The 15687-nt window shown below is 39.3% G+C and overlaps 1 protein-coding gene across 2 annotated transcripts in view; it reads right to left on the bottom strand.

Moving 5' to 3' along the window:
- The window catches only part of TMCO1 (transmembrane and coiled-coil domains 1), a 43306-nt gene that overhangs the window by 14877 nt on the left and 12742 nt on the right, over positions 1 to 15687 (bottom strand). For both annotated transcript variants that reach the window (XM_004027829.5, XM_055364869.2), the window contains exons 4-6: positions 11921 to 11967; positions 9843 to 9910; positions 912 to 1056 (exon numbers count right to left, since the gene is read on the bottom strand). In XM_004027829.5, coding sequence (XP_004027878.1) covers positions 912 to 1056; positions 9843 to 9910; positions 11921 to 11967 — 260 coding nt within the window. The remainder of the gene's footprint in view (positions 1 to 911; positions 1057 to 9842; positions 9911 to 11920; positions 11968 to 15687) is intronic.

Here is a 15687-nt window from a genome sequence, read left to right as displayed (position 1 = left end):
ATCCCCCCAACTTTTTTTTTTTTTTGAGTCAGGGTCCCACTCTGCTGCCCAGGCTAAAGTCCAGTGATGTAATCAAGTCTCACTTCAAGCTCAAATTCCCAGGCTTTTGTGACCTTCCCACCTCGGCCTCTAGGGTAGCTGGGACTACAAGCACATGCCACCATACCCAGCTAATTTTTAAATTTTTTGTAGAGATGGAATCTCACAATGTTGCCTAGGCTGGTCTCAAATTCCCGAGCTCAGGTGATCCTGACGCCTCAGCCTACCAAATTGCTGGAATTACAGGCATGAGCCACGGCACCTGGCCACCTTTTCACTTCCATAGTCCCATCTCGAAAGCCACTTCATTCTCTAAACCTTTCTGCCTGAACCTTTCCCCACTAATCGAATGTTATAGCTCTCTTCCGGGCCTTCATAACCCTTTTACTCCTTAGTTCTCACTCTTTTTCACTGCGAATGTCAAATCACCAAGTTGGCCACATGTAAATTCTATAACCTAAACTTTATCTCAACTGTGAATAACCTAAAATTACCACATTGTTAAACTTACTTGTGCTCCTGAGCCGCTAAATGGTGCTGGTATACAATGAAGAAATGGTACTGGGAAGACCAAACCCACTCTCTACTTTTGCAGCTTTAGGCAGTTGTAATAAAGAAGGAGCCTGAGAGCTCTAAGAATGGGATGTGGAATCCATGTTTGGTTTTATCACTACTTCTCATCCCTAAGGATCAGTCATCTAGACCTACAGCCATTTAAAATGGCTTTTGGAAGATACACTGAAATTCTAAAATGAGCAACTGAAAGAACTCAGGAACAATGGGTAAACATTTCTAGTATTATAAAAGTAAAAGCTAATTGGTATGACAGCAAGGAAAAATATACATATTAAATGGTAGATGTGATCACTCACCTGTCGAATCGACATAGTACAGAGAATATACAGGAAAATGAAGGAACAGTCTGTGGTGTCATCTCCCAGCAGATTTCGATGAGACAGTCCTTGGATGTAAGAAAGAGGGGTAAAAGGAAGCTTTGCCACCACTCTACCATCAAATCTAAAAGAAAAAAAAAAAAACAAAGAATTGTTATCTTTGGAAGACTGACAACTTTCTTACTTCCAAAGAAGAATCTGGGACAGAAATAGAGCTTTAAGTCTCTGATCTCTGAAAAACAAAGAGAGGGTGACATGCTAAAAATACACATGAACCTGATGTACCATGATGTAAAGAAGAGCCTAGATTATTCTCATCAATCTTTTCCTAAATTAGTCGTTCTCAATTCTTTTGGTATCAAGACCCCTTTATATACTGACAAATTATTTAGGACCCTAAAAACTTTGTGTTTCTGTAGCTTATAGTTATTAATATTTACTGTATTCGAAATTAAAAATGAGAAATGTTTAATATTTATTTTTTTTGAGACGGAGTCTTGCTGTGTCGGCCAGGCTGGAGTGCAGTGGCACAATCTCGGCTCATTGCAACCTTCGCCTCCCGGGTTCAAGCGATATAAAATCTTTTATATCTTTATATATAAGTTATTTAATTATATGAAGTTGAACATGCATGAGACTTTAAACCAGCAACAAATCTGAAAAATCTTCTGATAATTCCTTTTTCTTTTTTTTTGAGATGGAATCTTGCTCTGTCACCCAGGCCAGAGTGCAGTGTCGCCGTCTCAGCTCACTGCAACCTCCGCCTCCTGCTTCAAGCGATTCTCCTGCCTCAGCCTCCTGAGTAGCTGGGATTACAGGTGTGCACCACCACACCCAGCTAATTTTTGTATTTTTAGTAGAGACAGGGTTTCACGATGTTGGCCTTGATGGTCTCGATCTCTTGACCTCATGATCCTCCTGCCTCAGCCTCCCAAAGTCCTACAGGAATAGAAGCTTTTATAAGGAACAGAAATTGGTGTCTAGTACAATAAAGAAAAAAGTTGGGAAGAGAAGAAGGAAGGTGCAAAGAGAGAGATGATTTACAATAGGTGGATTATTTCTTCAAGTGCACTTACTCTGTGACTCCAGAGGGCAGGACCACTGCTCACAAGTACAGATATAGGGAGGCATATTTTGGCTCAGTAAAAGGAATTATTTTCAAACTCTAAAAACTACTCAATAAAAGTACTAGTTATCTCAGAAACCACTAAGCTCCTCATTGTTGGAAATAAAGGATGACAAATTATCTGTTAGAGACATTAGTGATGAGCTTTCTGTATTAGGAGAGAAGTTATGTGTTAAATGACTTTTAAGATCTCTTTCAGGCTGGGTGCGTGGCTCACACCTGTAATTCCAGCACTTTGGGAGGCCAAAGCAGGCGGATCACCTGAGGTTGGGAGTTCGAGACCAGCTGACCAACATGGAGAAACCCTGTCTCTACTAAAAATACAAAATTAGCCGGGCATGGTGGCGCATGCCTGTAATCCCAGCTACTCAGGAGGCTGAGGCAGGAGAATCACTTGAACCCACGAGGCAGAGGTTGTGCGGAGCCGAGATCATGCCATTGCATTCTATCCTGGGCAACAAGAGCAAAACTCCATCTCAAAAAAAAAAAAAAAAAAAAAAAATCTTTCAATTATAAAATCCTGTTATTTCAACTTTATGTAAATGATTCAGGAAGAGACGCCAAAAAGAACAAAGAGAAATAAGTAGCTATATCTAGTCCTTTTTCTGGCATTCTGGGAGTTCAAGTCTTTCCCTTCTTAGTCTAACCTTAGATTTTTTTCCTTAAAGCATCTGCCAGCTGTTAACAAATTTTAAGAGTGTAAGGGATATTATTTTTGTTTGTTTCACACAGGGTCTTGCTCTGTCATTCAGGCTGGAATGCAGTGGTGCAATCATGGCTCACTGCAGCCTTGACCTCCTGGGCTCAAAGAATCGTCCTGCCTCAGCCTCCCAGGAAGGTGAGATTACAGAGGTATAGCACCATGCCTGGCTAATTTTTTTTTTTTTTTTTTTTTGTAGAGCTGTGGTCTTCCTATGTTGCTCAGGCTGGTCTCAAACTCCTGGCTTCAAGTGATCCTCCTGCCTCAGCCTCCCAAATTGATGGGATTATAGGAATGAGCCACCACTCTTGGCTTACATAATCTTTTAGTATCCCTTATAGTCTTGGCCAGGCGTGGTGGCTCATGTCTCATAATCCCAGCACTTCGAGAGGCCGAGGCGGGACGATCACTTGAAGCCATGAGTTCGAGACCAGCCTGGGCAACATGGCGAAACCCTAGCTCTACCAAAAAAAAAAAAAAAATTAGCCAGGTGTCGTGGTGCATGTCTGTAGTCCCAGCTACTCAGGAGGCTGAGGTAGGGGGATCACTTGAGCCCAGCAGGTTGAGGCTGCAGTGAATAATGATCACACCACTGCACTCCAGCCTGGGTGACAGAGCAAGATCTGGTCTCAAAAACAGATGATCAAAGTTAAACCTGGAGAAATTATGTTAAAGACTGAATAACTTTTGTCCAATATAATCAAAACATGTATTAGACTTTTAATTTCATATGCCAGTTTATAAAAATAGATATACAGCCTTTAACTTCTAGGTGCTGACAATCTAAGACACAATATTTTTTTAAATGTACAGGGTACAAAGACCAGAACGAAAACATGAATACAGCACTAATATTGGTAAAATATATTATGCGAACCTCCACTAGTTTGGGAAAACAAAACAAGCAAATAAAAAGCTATTGTTTGCCAGTGTTCTGAATAAGAAAGTTGCTGAAAATAATATACATAAAAACAAAAAAATTAGGCCGGGAGTGGTGGCTCACGCCTGTAATCCCAGCACTTTGGGAGGCTGAGGCGGGTGGATCACGAGGTCAGGAGTTTGAGACCAGCCTGGCCAATATGGTGGAACCCCCTCTGTACTAACAATACAAAACAGAGTAGGTAGTAGGCAATGATAAGAAAATTGGCCAGGCGTGGTGGTGCATGCCTGTAGTCCCAGCTACTTGGGAGGCTGAGGCAGAAGAATTGCTTGAATGCAGGAGGCGGAGGTCGTAGTGAGCCGAGATTGTGCCACTGTGCTCCAGCCTGGGCGACAGAGCTAGACTCCAGCTCAGAAAAAAAAAAAAAAAAAAAAAAAAATAGCCTTCTTTCCTGCCAACATATCCTTTTATAAGAAACCTGATTATAATGAAGCTTTCATATAATTTTCCTCCTTGAAGATACTCTACTTGACTTCTTTGACTTCTATAGCTTGGAAGACCTATATCACACACACACACACAAACACACAGCATCTAGTATTTTATATTGATGAACTGCAAAAATAATCTGGCATTTCAATACTGGTCCAAGGTCTAATAACTTAATCACCAAATATTTGATAAGTGCTTATTATATTATTAACTCTATTAAGGATAACGTATCACATATGCTTGCATATAGCTTTGAAAACCTCCATTCTTTAAAAATTTCATAAATATCATAGCAGTGATATGGGCATTCTCTTCATCTTGTTCTCATCTTTACTGCAGTATCGTTGGTATTTTATCTTCCAGTATTTAACCCTCTTCTGGTTGTTCTAATTCATTGCACAATGGAACTAGAGAACAGTGATGGAGAGAAAGGAAGGGATGGAGGGAAAAGAGAATTTGGAAAGATGACAATATTATTTGTCTGATCATATGATTATCTATGTAGAAAACTAGAGAATCAAATTAAAAGCTAGGAGAGTTCAAGAAGATGTCCAATTAGAAAATAAAATCACAAAAATTGATAACCTGCTGGGCATGGTGGCTCACGCCTGTAATCCCAGCATTTTGGGAGGCTGAGGCAGGTGGATCACTTGAGGTCAGGAGCTCAAGACTAGCCTGGCCAACATGGTGAAACCCCATCTCTACTAAAAATACAAAAATAAGCCAGGCGTAGTGATGCCTGCCTGTAATCCCAACTATTCGGGAGGATGAGGCAGGAGAATCACTTGAACCCGGGAGGTAGAGGCTGCAATGAGCCAAGATCGTGCCACTGCACTCTAGCCTGGGCAGCAGAGAACAGTGTGAGGCTCTGTCTCAAAAAAAAAAAAAAAAAAAAAAAATTGATAACCTACTTATATACAGTAGTAGCAAACTAGAAAATATGAAATATTACTTATACTTATTTGGAAAGAAACTACAGAAAGTATATAAAATAGACTTGGCAGAAATACCATGTTTCTGGATGGGAATACTAAAAATTATAAAGGTATTTAATACCTCAAAATTAATGTACAAATTTAATAAAATTTCAGACAAAACTCAGAAGGGATTATTTTAGAGGAAGCTGACACTTGATTGATTCTAAAATTCATTTGAAAGAATAAGTGCCCCAGGAACAGTGAACAATACAGTTAAAACAGAGTACGTAGTAGGCAATGATAAGAAAATAGTTTGAAAAACAGGCTGGGGCCAAAGCATGGAATGTCATGAGAGCCAGGGTAAGGAGTCTGACTAAAATCAATAGTCAGGGTTGCATGGTGATAAGTGTGGACTTTAGAGTCTGAGAGACAGGGTTAAACCCCAGCTCAACATTTACTAGCTTGGAGACCTTGAGCAAGTTAAGTGACTTAGAGTCTCATGTCCTCATCTGTAAAATAAAGATTAGAATTCTTATCTTAGAAGACTGTTAAAAGTAAAAGGGAAGGCAGGGCGCGGTGGCTCACACCTGTAATACCAGCAATCTGGGAGGCCGAGGCAGGCAGATCACCTGAGGTCAGGAATTCAAGACCAGCCTTGTCAACATGGTGAAACCCCATGTCTACTAAAAATACTAAAATTAGCTTGGTGTGGGGGCGAGTCCCTGTAATCTCAGCTACTCAAGAAGCTGAGGCAGGAGAATCGCTTGAACCCAGGAGGTGGAGGTTACGGTGAGCCCAGATCACGCCACTGCACTTCAGCCTGGGTGACACAGCAAGACTCCATTTCAAAAAAAAAAAAAAAAAAAAAAACACCAGTAAAAGGGTAACATATATAAAAAGTTCACTACAGTCCCCAACATGGGTTACTATTTAATCAGTAGCAGATAATGTTATTAGGCAATGAGTAACAGGCTACTGAGGATGGCTAACTTAACAATGTTGGATAGAGAGGAGACACCTGAGGGAGCGAAAGCAGGCTATTGTGATACCAAGCAAAAAGTAATAGCAAAGGAGAAAAAAGGAAATAATCATTGAAACTAGGATGGGAGCTGGTGCTAGGATGAATGAGAAGAGAGGGAGGGATGAATGAATGACTACACAGACAGAAAACAGGGGCTGTTAACTGAGAGGAAGAGAAAGTTGAAAGGGTCAGATTTAATCCAGGACATATCATTAAATTTGGGACAGGACAGATATGGAGTAATGTCTAGTGAAAAGAAGAGGGAGAGGAAGGGAAACAAAAAAGGTTTGAATTCCTGGTGATTAGAATTGAGTACCACTAAAACATATGGATGAGAATGCTGCTTTCACAGGGAACACAATTGGTTCCAAGTGAGTTTCAAAGTCCATGGTTGACATTAGGGTTCATTCTTGGTGTTGTACATTCTATGGGTTTGGACAAATATATAATAACATGTTATCCACCATTATAGTATAATAAAGAATAATCTCATTGCCCTAAAGAATCCTCTGTGCTCTGCCTAGTCATCCTTCCCTTCCTCCTAACTCCTGACAACCATTGATCTTTTTACTGTCTCCATAGTTTTGCCTTTTTCATACAGCAGGAATCGTACAGTGTATAGCCTTTTTGGAAGAGCTTATTCACTTAAAATTATGCATTTAAGATTTCTCCATGTCTTTTCATTGCTTACTAGCTCACTTCTTTTTAGCACTGAATAATATTTCATTGTCTAGTTGTACCACAGTTTGTTTATCCTTTCACCTACCGAAAGACATCTTGATTCCTTCCAACTTCTGGCAATTATGAATAAACCTGCTATAAACATCTGTGTACAGGTTTTTGTGTGGATCTAAGTTTTCAATCTATTTGGTTCACTTTCACTTTTTATTCTATATAAGTGTTTGAATTTTTTAGAAATAAGTTTTATATATTACTCATATAAGAAAATTATTTTATAAAACTCCATATATGATTTTTTCCCCCGTATATGATTCTGATGCACACTCCTGGTTAAGATCCACTGCCTAAGTTTTGGGAAGCTACTGATACGTAATAAACAAGTCATTTCAAATCATCAGGGAAAAGATGATTTATTCAACTACGTGATATTGACAATGGTTAAAAACTTAGTAAAGTTGGAAACCAAATACCAAAATAAATTGTAGACGAAACAAATATTTAAATATAACAAGTAGGCTAGGTGCAGTGGCTCATGCCTGTAACCCCAACACTCTGGGAGGCCAGAGGTAGGGATCACTGGGGCCCAGGAGTTCAAGGATGCAGTGGGCAATGACTGCACCACTGCACTCCGGCCTGGGTAATGGAGTGAAAACCTGTCTTTAAATAAATAAAGAAGAAAATAGAAAAAAACAGGAAAAAAATTTTTCTATAATCTGATATGACGAATGGCATTACTTACATAATGGAAAAGAGTAACAGCTTTAACAACAAAAAATATTTTCCAAAAAAAGAGTTTAATAGCCTCTATATGTAAAAAACTCTTGTAAATAAAAACATAAAAATAAACGTCAAAAAAAAGAAGGCAGGGAGCAAGTGGAGGGAATGAACTAGGAACTTAAAACTGGAAAAACATAGTAAGTATATGAAAAGATGTTAAATCTCACACAAGTTATCAAAAAAATGAAAAAATTTGAAAGAAATATTATTTTTCAACTATTCAATTGGCAAATTTTAAGCAGATATATCATAATTTCCAGTGATGATAAGTATAAGCAGAAAGATCCATTCACGAGTACTGATGGCAATAATCTAAAGATATAAATTAATAAAATCTTTCTAAGGAACTATATATACCAAAGTTTAACTCACGAAATACTAGGATATACCCTAAGGGAATAATAAGTATACATTGGTATACATACTATCTAAAAATTATTTATGATGATTAATAAAAAATTAGTTAAACAGAGTACATCCTGGCCAGGCGCAATGGCTCACACCTGTAATCCCAGCACTTTGGGAGGCCGAGGTGAGCAAATCACCTGAGGTAATGAGTTCGAGACCAGCCTGGCCAACATGGTGAAAACCCGTCTCTACTAAAAATACAAAAAATTAGCTGGGTGTTGTGGTTCGCACCTGTAATCCCAGCTACTCGGGAGGCTGAGGCAGGAGAATGGCTTCAACCCAAGAGGCGGAGATAGCAGTGTGTTGAGACTGGGCCATTGCACTCCAGCCTAGGCATAAAGAGCAAAACTCCGTCTCAAAAAAAAAAAAAAAAAAGTACATCCATTCAATGGAACATTATAAAGACATTTCAAAAAAGAGTAAGTTACAGAAATTAATACATATATCATGTTTTAAAAATTGCCCACAGATTTTTGTGTGGACAAAAATTATAGCAGGTTACAAAACAACCATTCTTCTGTATTAAAGTTTATATTCAGCCTGGGCAACACAGTGAGATCTCGTCTCTACAAAAAACTTTTTAAAAATTAGCCTGGGCCAGGCGTGGTGGCTCACGCCTGTAATCCCAGCACTTTGGGAGGCCTGGGTGGGAGGATCACTTGAGGTCAGGAATTTGAGACCAGCCTGGCCAACATGGTGAAACCCCGTCTCTACCAAAAATACAAAAAGTAGCCAGGTATGGTGGCACACACCTGTAGTCCCAGCTACTCGGGAGGCTGAGGCAGGAGAATCGCTTGAACCCAGGAGGCAGAAGTTGCAGTGAGCTGAGATCGCGCCACTGCACTCCAGCCTGGTGACAGAGCGAGACTCTGTCCCGAACAACAACAACAAAAAGATAATAAATTACTATCATCGTTGGATATTTTCTGTCAAACTCAGTTCCATAATTACTCTGGTCTGCTATATGCTGGTTTAGACAACAGTAATTTACCTTATCATTAAACAAGATTATAGTTATTAAGACTCTATTTTAAGAGGCAAAAGATCTTTTTATGACTACCTTCATTTTGAAGCAGCATGTTAGCAAGCAACTGAAAAAGAGGGAACATATTAAATTCTCTATAGAGAATCCATAATGCCTACGCCTTATGTCTTATACATAAAACACCCTCAATATTAAAAGGGTAAAAAAGTTATTGTGTAATTGTATTTTATAAAAATTAAATTCTGGCTGGGCGTGGTGGCTCACGCTTGTAATCCCAGCACTTTGGGAGGCCGAGGCAGGTGAATCACCTGAGGTTAGGAGTTTGAGACCAGCCTGACCAACATGGCAAAACCCCGTCTCTACTAAAAATACAAAAATTAGCTGGGCATGGTGGTGCATGCCTGTAGTACCAGCTACTCAGGAGGCTGAGATAGGAGAATCGCTTGAACGCAGGAAGACAGAGGTTGCAGTGAGCCAAGATTGCGCCACTGCACCCCAGCCTGGGTGACAGAGCAAGACTCCGTCTCAAAAAAAAAAAAAGACCCAAAAAACAAAAATTGCCTTGATTTTGATAATTGTTTTGAAGTTATATAAGAAAATGTCCTTAGGAAATATATAGAGAAGTAGTTATGGGAAACGGGGCATACAGCCTACAACATACTCTCAAATGATTAAGAAAAATACATAAATAATGTATGGATGAGCACATAATAATAGAGAAAGAAAAGAGAGAAAAAGAAAAAAAAAGAAGTGAAGCAAAACATTAACAACTGTGAATGTAGGTAATGGATATACCATTCTTGCAACTTTTCTTTAAGTTTGAAATTACGTCGAAATAAAATATTACCCAAAAAGTTCATGCTAACATACATACAAATATAGAGTAATAGTTATTAGTCAAAAGCATATAAAAGGACACTCACATGGAATTGAACATTCCCATTAGGGCAGTAAAACAAAAGCCAATAGCAAACATGGATTTCATTCGAACCTGTAATGAGACGAACAAATTGTCATTTTACACTAAAAAAAACACATCTAAAGCATATCTGAAAAGTTTTGGTTTCATGTCATTTTTTTTTTTTTTTTTTTGAGGCAGAGCCTTGCTCTGTCTCCCAGGCTGGAGTACAGTGGCGCAATCTCGGCTCACTGCAAGCTGTCCCCCGGGTTCACGCCATTCCCTTGCCTCAGCCTCCCAAGTAGCTGGGACTACAGGGGCCCACCACCATGCCTGGCTGATTTTTTGTATTTTTAGTAGACATGGAGTTTCACCGTGTTAGCCAGGATGGTCTCAATCCCCTGACCTTGTGACCCGCCCGCCTCGGCCTCCCAAAGTGCTGGGATTACAGGCGTGAGCCACTGCGCCCAGCCTCATGTCATTTTTTTTTTTAATCTCCTTAGCAGTTCAAGACCAGCCTGGCCAACATGGTGAAACCCCATCTCTACTAAAAATACAAAAAATTAGCCAGGCGTACTGGCGGGTGCCTGTAATCCCAGCTACTCGGGAGGCTGAGGCAGGAGAATCACTTGAACCTGAGAGGCGGAGGTTGCAGTGAGCCGAGATTGTGCCATTGCACTCCTGCCCCAGGCGACAGAGTGAGACTCCGTCTCAAAAAAAAAAAAAAAAAAAAAAAGAGTACTCCTTAGCAAAAAGCTATAGCTGTATGTTGGGTAACCCACCCTTCACCTCCAGTTCCTCTTCTTGCCACCCGGTGAGGAAGAATATTGGGGTGACTTTGTGGCCCAATTCTGGCCAATGAGTTAATAAGTACTGGCAAAAGGTCTCTCAGTAAGTAAAAGAGAACTATTGCACAGTTCAGGTGTCCTGTGTTAAATATATAGAAGTTAAGTGAAAAATTAATCAAGCTATATAATTAGCCTATCTATGCTTTAGGAAGATATGCTCAAATAAAGCCTACTCTTAATAAATAATGAGGAAATTGGTAGTGAAATCACTTTTCCTTATACTTCATGGTATGCCAGATACTGAGAACAAAAGGTCTCTTAAAGAACAAAAAGAGCCAAAAAGAGCCAGCACTTTGGGAGGCCGAGGCAGGTGGATGGCTTGAGCTCAGGAGTTCAAGACCAGCCTGGGCAACATAGCAAGACCCTGTCTCTACAAAAAATACAAAAATAAGCCAGGCATGGTGGCACACGCCTGTAATCCCAGCTACTTGGGAGGCTGAGGTAGGAGGAGCGCACAAGCCCAGGTGGCAGAGGTTGCAGTCAGTCGAGATAGAGCCACTGCACTCCAACCTTGGTAATAGAGCAAGACTGTCTCAAAAAAAAAAAACTTGGCAGGGTGCAGTGGCTCACGCCTATAATCCCAACACTCTGGGTGGCTGGGGCTGGAGGATCCATCACTTGAGCCCAGGAATTCAAGATCAGTGTGGGCAAGATAGCAAGACCTCATCTCTACAAAAAAAAAAAATGAAAAATTAGCCGGGCGTGGTGTACTCCTGTAGTCCCAGCTACTTGGGAGGCTGAGACAGGAGGGTCCCTAGAGCCCAAGAATTCACAGTGGCAGTGAGCTCTGATCGTGCTACTGCATTCCAGCATGGTTGACAAAGCAAGATCCTGTCTCTAAAAAAGAAAAAAGAAAAAAGAACACAAGACAGTAATAAAAGCCATTTATAATGTTCCAACTCCTATACTGGGATTACACACATCACCATAAAACCAAACATTCAGCATTAACATAAAGAAGAAAAAGAAAATAAACTACTTCATTTGAAAACATAAGAGGGAACTAAGAACTGTGTGAAGAGGACAAATTATGACCTCTGAGACAGTCTAAAAAAGCTATTTATAGTATTAAAATGAAGTTTAAGAGCAGGAGCATATTTTCACTTCCATTTGGTCCAGGAACACCCATGATATTATTTATAGCCTTCACAGGTGATAAATTTCTGAAAAGGTGAGTGCAATGCACTTGATGTAAATCAGTCTTTTGCTAAAAATATTATGTGGTTAACCATGAAGTTATAGTTAGGTCTCTTACCATTGATAGATCTCTGTTGTTATTCTTCAGTTTCTCTTCTTGTCTCTCTGCAAAGAATTAATGAGATGGTTAATACATACAATGCTGAGCACAAAGCAGCTGTTAAATAAACTGTCACTGATTGGTGATTACAAAAGCACTCTATCTCAATATCATTTAATAAGATGATGAAAACACCTGGGATAGTATACATTTTGTACTCAGAAGATTCAAATGCAGCAGAGCACCAAAATATTTCAATTTAAATAAATAAATCTTTAGTGTTTTTTTGAAATTACCTCTGGTATTAAATGTCTTAACTCTGTACATTAATATATATGCTTATGTTACACCAAAAGGAATTGCCAATCAGTTAATTTGTAAGTATAACATAATGATTGTACTTAGATGTCTCAAATTAGTTATCCTTCTGTTAAATTTTCTCTTTTTTCAATTTCTCTAAAATGGCATATAGTCTAAAATTATAAGCCAGTTGATAGGATGAACTTAAAATTCAGGTTCTAGCTGGGCAATCTCAGCTCTTTGGGAGGCTGAGGTGAGAAGATCACTTGAGGCCAGGAGTTCAAGACCATCCTGGGCAACATAGCAAGACCCTGTCTCTGCAAAAAATTTACAAATTAGCCAACCGCGATGGTGTGCCCCTGTAGTCCCAGCTACTTGGGAGGCTACAGTGGGAGGATTACTTGAGCCCAGGAGTTTGAAGCTACAGTGGGCCATGAACGCGTCACTGTGCTCCAGCCTGGGCGACAGGGTGAGACTCTGTCTGAAAACAAAAACAAAAACAAAAACAAAAAACTACGCATTCTCTAAGTAGTGAACCTTTAGAATTCAACATCTATGAAATTTGACAAAATTTCATGGAGAGAATAATCTGGAAATATGCAGAAGATACATTTATATTTAGAATGATTTCTTTTCCAAGGTGACTAGCAAAAGGGAAAATTAAAATTCAGAAAAGGAATACTCCAAAAATGGAGGCTACATTTCTTGTGGCTATTGGAATAAACTAGTAGCAATGATGACATCCATTCTGACCACAGAATCAGTAGACCTTCAGCCAATCCAAATAACATAGAAAAAGGCCTAGAATGAGTGTATAAATTCAGGGCCCCAAATATATTACATTTCAAAAATTTCCTCTCATATTTAAATCCAAGTCATGAAGAAAAGAGGCCAGGTGTGGTAGCCCACACCTGTAATCCCAGCTCTTTGGGAGGCTGAGGTAGGAGGATTGCTTGAGTCCAGGAGTTCAAGGGCAACACAGAGAGACCCCATCTCTACAAAAAACTTAAAATTAGCCAGGCATGGTGGTATATGCCTGTAGTCTGAGCTATTCAAGGAGGCTGAGGCAAGAGGAGTTGGGGTCGTGGTGAGCCATGAACATGCCACTATACTTCAGCCTGGGCTGACAGAGGGTAACCTTGCCTCAAAAACAAAAACAAAAACAAAACAAAACAAAAAAAGAAAAGAGATACTTATCCCACTCAGACAAGCTTCAGAATGTCTGCTCTCCCTTTCCCATCCACCTTCTGGGGACATCTGCCTGGCACCATACCTTGTTGAAGGGTTAGCCTCATGAAGATTTATAACACCCTCTGTCCTACTACTGCTGACCCAAGAGGCAGCCAAACCATAGGCTCTCCCATGACCTATGACATAAAAAGATCAGCTGGGCCAATTAGATTCCTCTCTCAGGAATTTATGCTAGAAAATTTTGGGAAAATAAATCAATTAACTATGGGAACAGAAATAGAAAAGTTATAATATGGTACTGGCTCTGAAACTTTAATTTGCCTAAGAATTATATGGGCAGCTTGTTTTAAAAAAAAAAGAAAAAAGTAGACTCCTGGGTCCCACATCCAGAGATCCTGATTCAGTAAAGTCTGGGAGTAATACTTGGAACCCTTCATTTTTCACAAGTATCTCAAGCAATATTGATGTAGGTAATCTATGGATCACATTATGAAAATACTGAGATAGAACCCAAGGACACAAGCATCTGGAGCAGATATTCCTAAGGGGTTGGGAGTGGGGAAGGACACAGGGAAGGTTAGGTGAAGGCAAAAGCTGAATGCCAAAAAAATTAGTGAAGTCTTACAGTGAAGATCCCTGTCCAGCTTTTTCTCAAGACTTGCTCTGCTTGCAGGACTTGCTTTACCACGGTTCCTGCCTTCCTGTAACCACTTAGTTCAGCTTTGCCTGAGTTTCTCATTACGTATATCCTTCAAATAAACCCCTTATGACTTCTTTATTTGGAATACAACAAAACAAACTATATAAAATTCATATACCAAAAGTAAATTCATTTTTCTTGTTATAAGAGGGAAATGCAAAATAGTCAAAACATTTGCTCCTGAAATTAAGAATTGGGAACATCAACTCTTCAGTTAAAAAGCAAAGGACGCTTCCACTGCAGATTAATGGTTCTCTCAAGGATTGTTATCAAAGAGCTTCACCTAGTGAAATCAATGACATTTTGCTTCTCCGGAACACTGAATATTGCTGGCTGCTTCCCTCTTACTGAAAACTCCCTTCTTTCAGTGCAGTGGCTTTACTCTTTATACTCCCTTTTCCCCAGATACTATATATATATTTACAAATATATACTATATATACAAATATATAGTATATATTTGTAAATAAGCTCAAGTGAGGAATCTGGGCTAAGAAAAAGTAAGGGTTAGATAATAATAAAACTATATAGGATCAGTACATAAAAATACATTTAATTGGTCCTATAAAGTTGCTGGAGATGAACACCAAATGAGCAAATCTCATGATTTTCTTGCATGAGAATGAGCAAGTCTCATTCCAGGCTTATCAGCAGCCGATTCAAAGGAAAACAAAAATCAGTTCGAGCACAGTGTCCGTAAGATAAAATAAATCAATTACTTATGAGAACTGCTACTTTTCCTGATATTAAAAACTAATAGAAACAGTTTCCACAATTTCTTATCAAAAGACTATTGTGTAATGTTGTGGATGTTTTTGAATATATTCCATAGTAGTACTAAAACAAATTGTATTATACCTGGCTGAATTTTTCATAATAAGCCTAACAATGCAAATGCCAAGGCGAAATACAGTAAAAGCATTTTATGAAGTCCAAAATAATCCAGTTTAGGTTTACAGATTTCTGATAGTCTGGCTTAATCTAAGATTAAAATGTACAAATCTAGAGAATGGATAGATCATCTTTCAAGCAATTCTTCATAAATATTACATCTCATAATTTCTAATAAGATTTTGATAAGCAGCTCTTCATAAATACTACTTCCTTTTTTGCAACAAAGTTTTGCTCTTGTTGCCCAGTCTGGAGTACAATGGCGCGATCTCGGCGCACTACAACCTCCACCTCCCAGATTCAAGTGGATTCTCCTGCCTCAGCCTCCCAAGTAGCTGGGATTATAGGCATACACCACCACGCCTGGTTAATTTTTGTATTTTTAGTAGAGATGGGGTTTCGCCATGTTGGTCAGGCTAGTCTTGAACTCCTGACCTCAGGTGACCCACCCGTCTTGGTTTCCTAAAGTGCTGGGATTACAAGCGTGAGCCACCATGCCTGGCAATAAATATTATTTCTTATAACTTCTGATGAGTTTTTCTGGGGTAAGCAAACAATTCAGGGTTACACTCCATGTTAAGATCATTTGAATTCAGATACACTGTGTTGCCAATTTAAGGACAGAGGATAATCTGCCTTCCATTTTTATATCCTTCCTATTCTTTATAGCAAAGGTACTTGAAAGAGTTGTCCATGTTGAACA

This window comes from Gorilla gorilla, chromosome 1, assembly GCF_029281585.2.
Source record: "Gorilla gorilla gorilla isolate KB3781 chromosome 1, NHGRI_mGorGor1-v2.1_pri, whole genome shotgun sequence".
NCBI lineage: Eukaryota > Metazoa > Chordata > Mammalia > Primates > Hominidae > Gorilla > Gorilla gorilla.
Note: the sequence above shows the minus strand (reverse complement) of the source record. Positions and strands in the feature narration are given on the sequence as shown.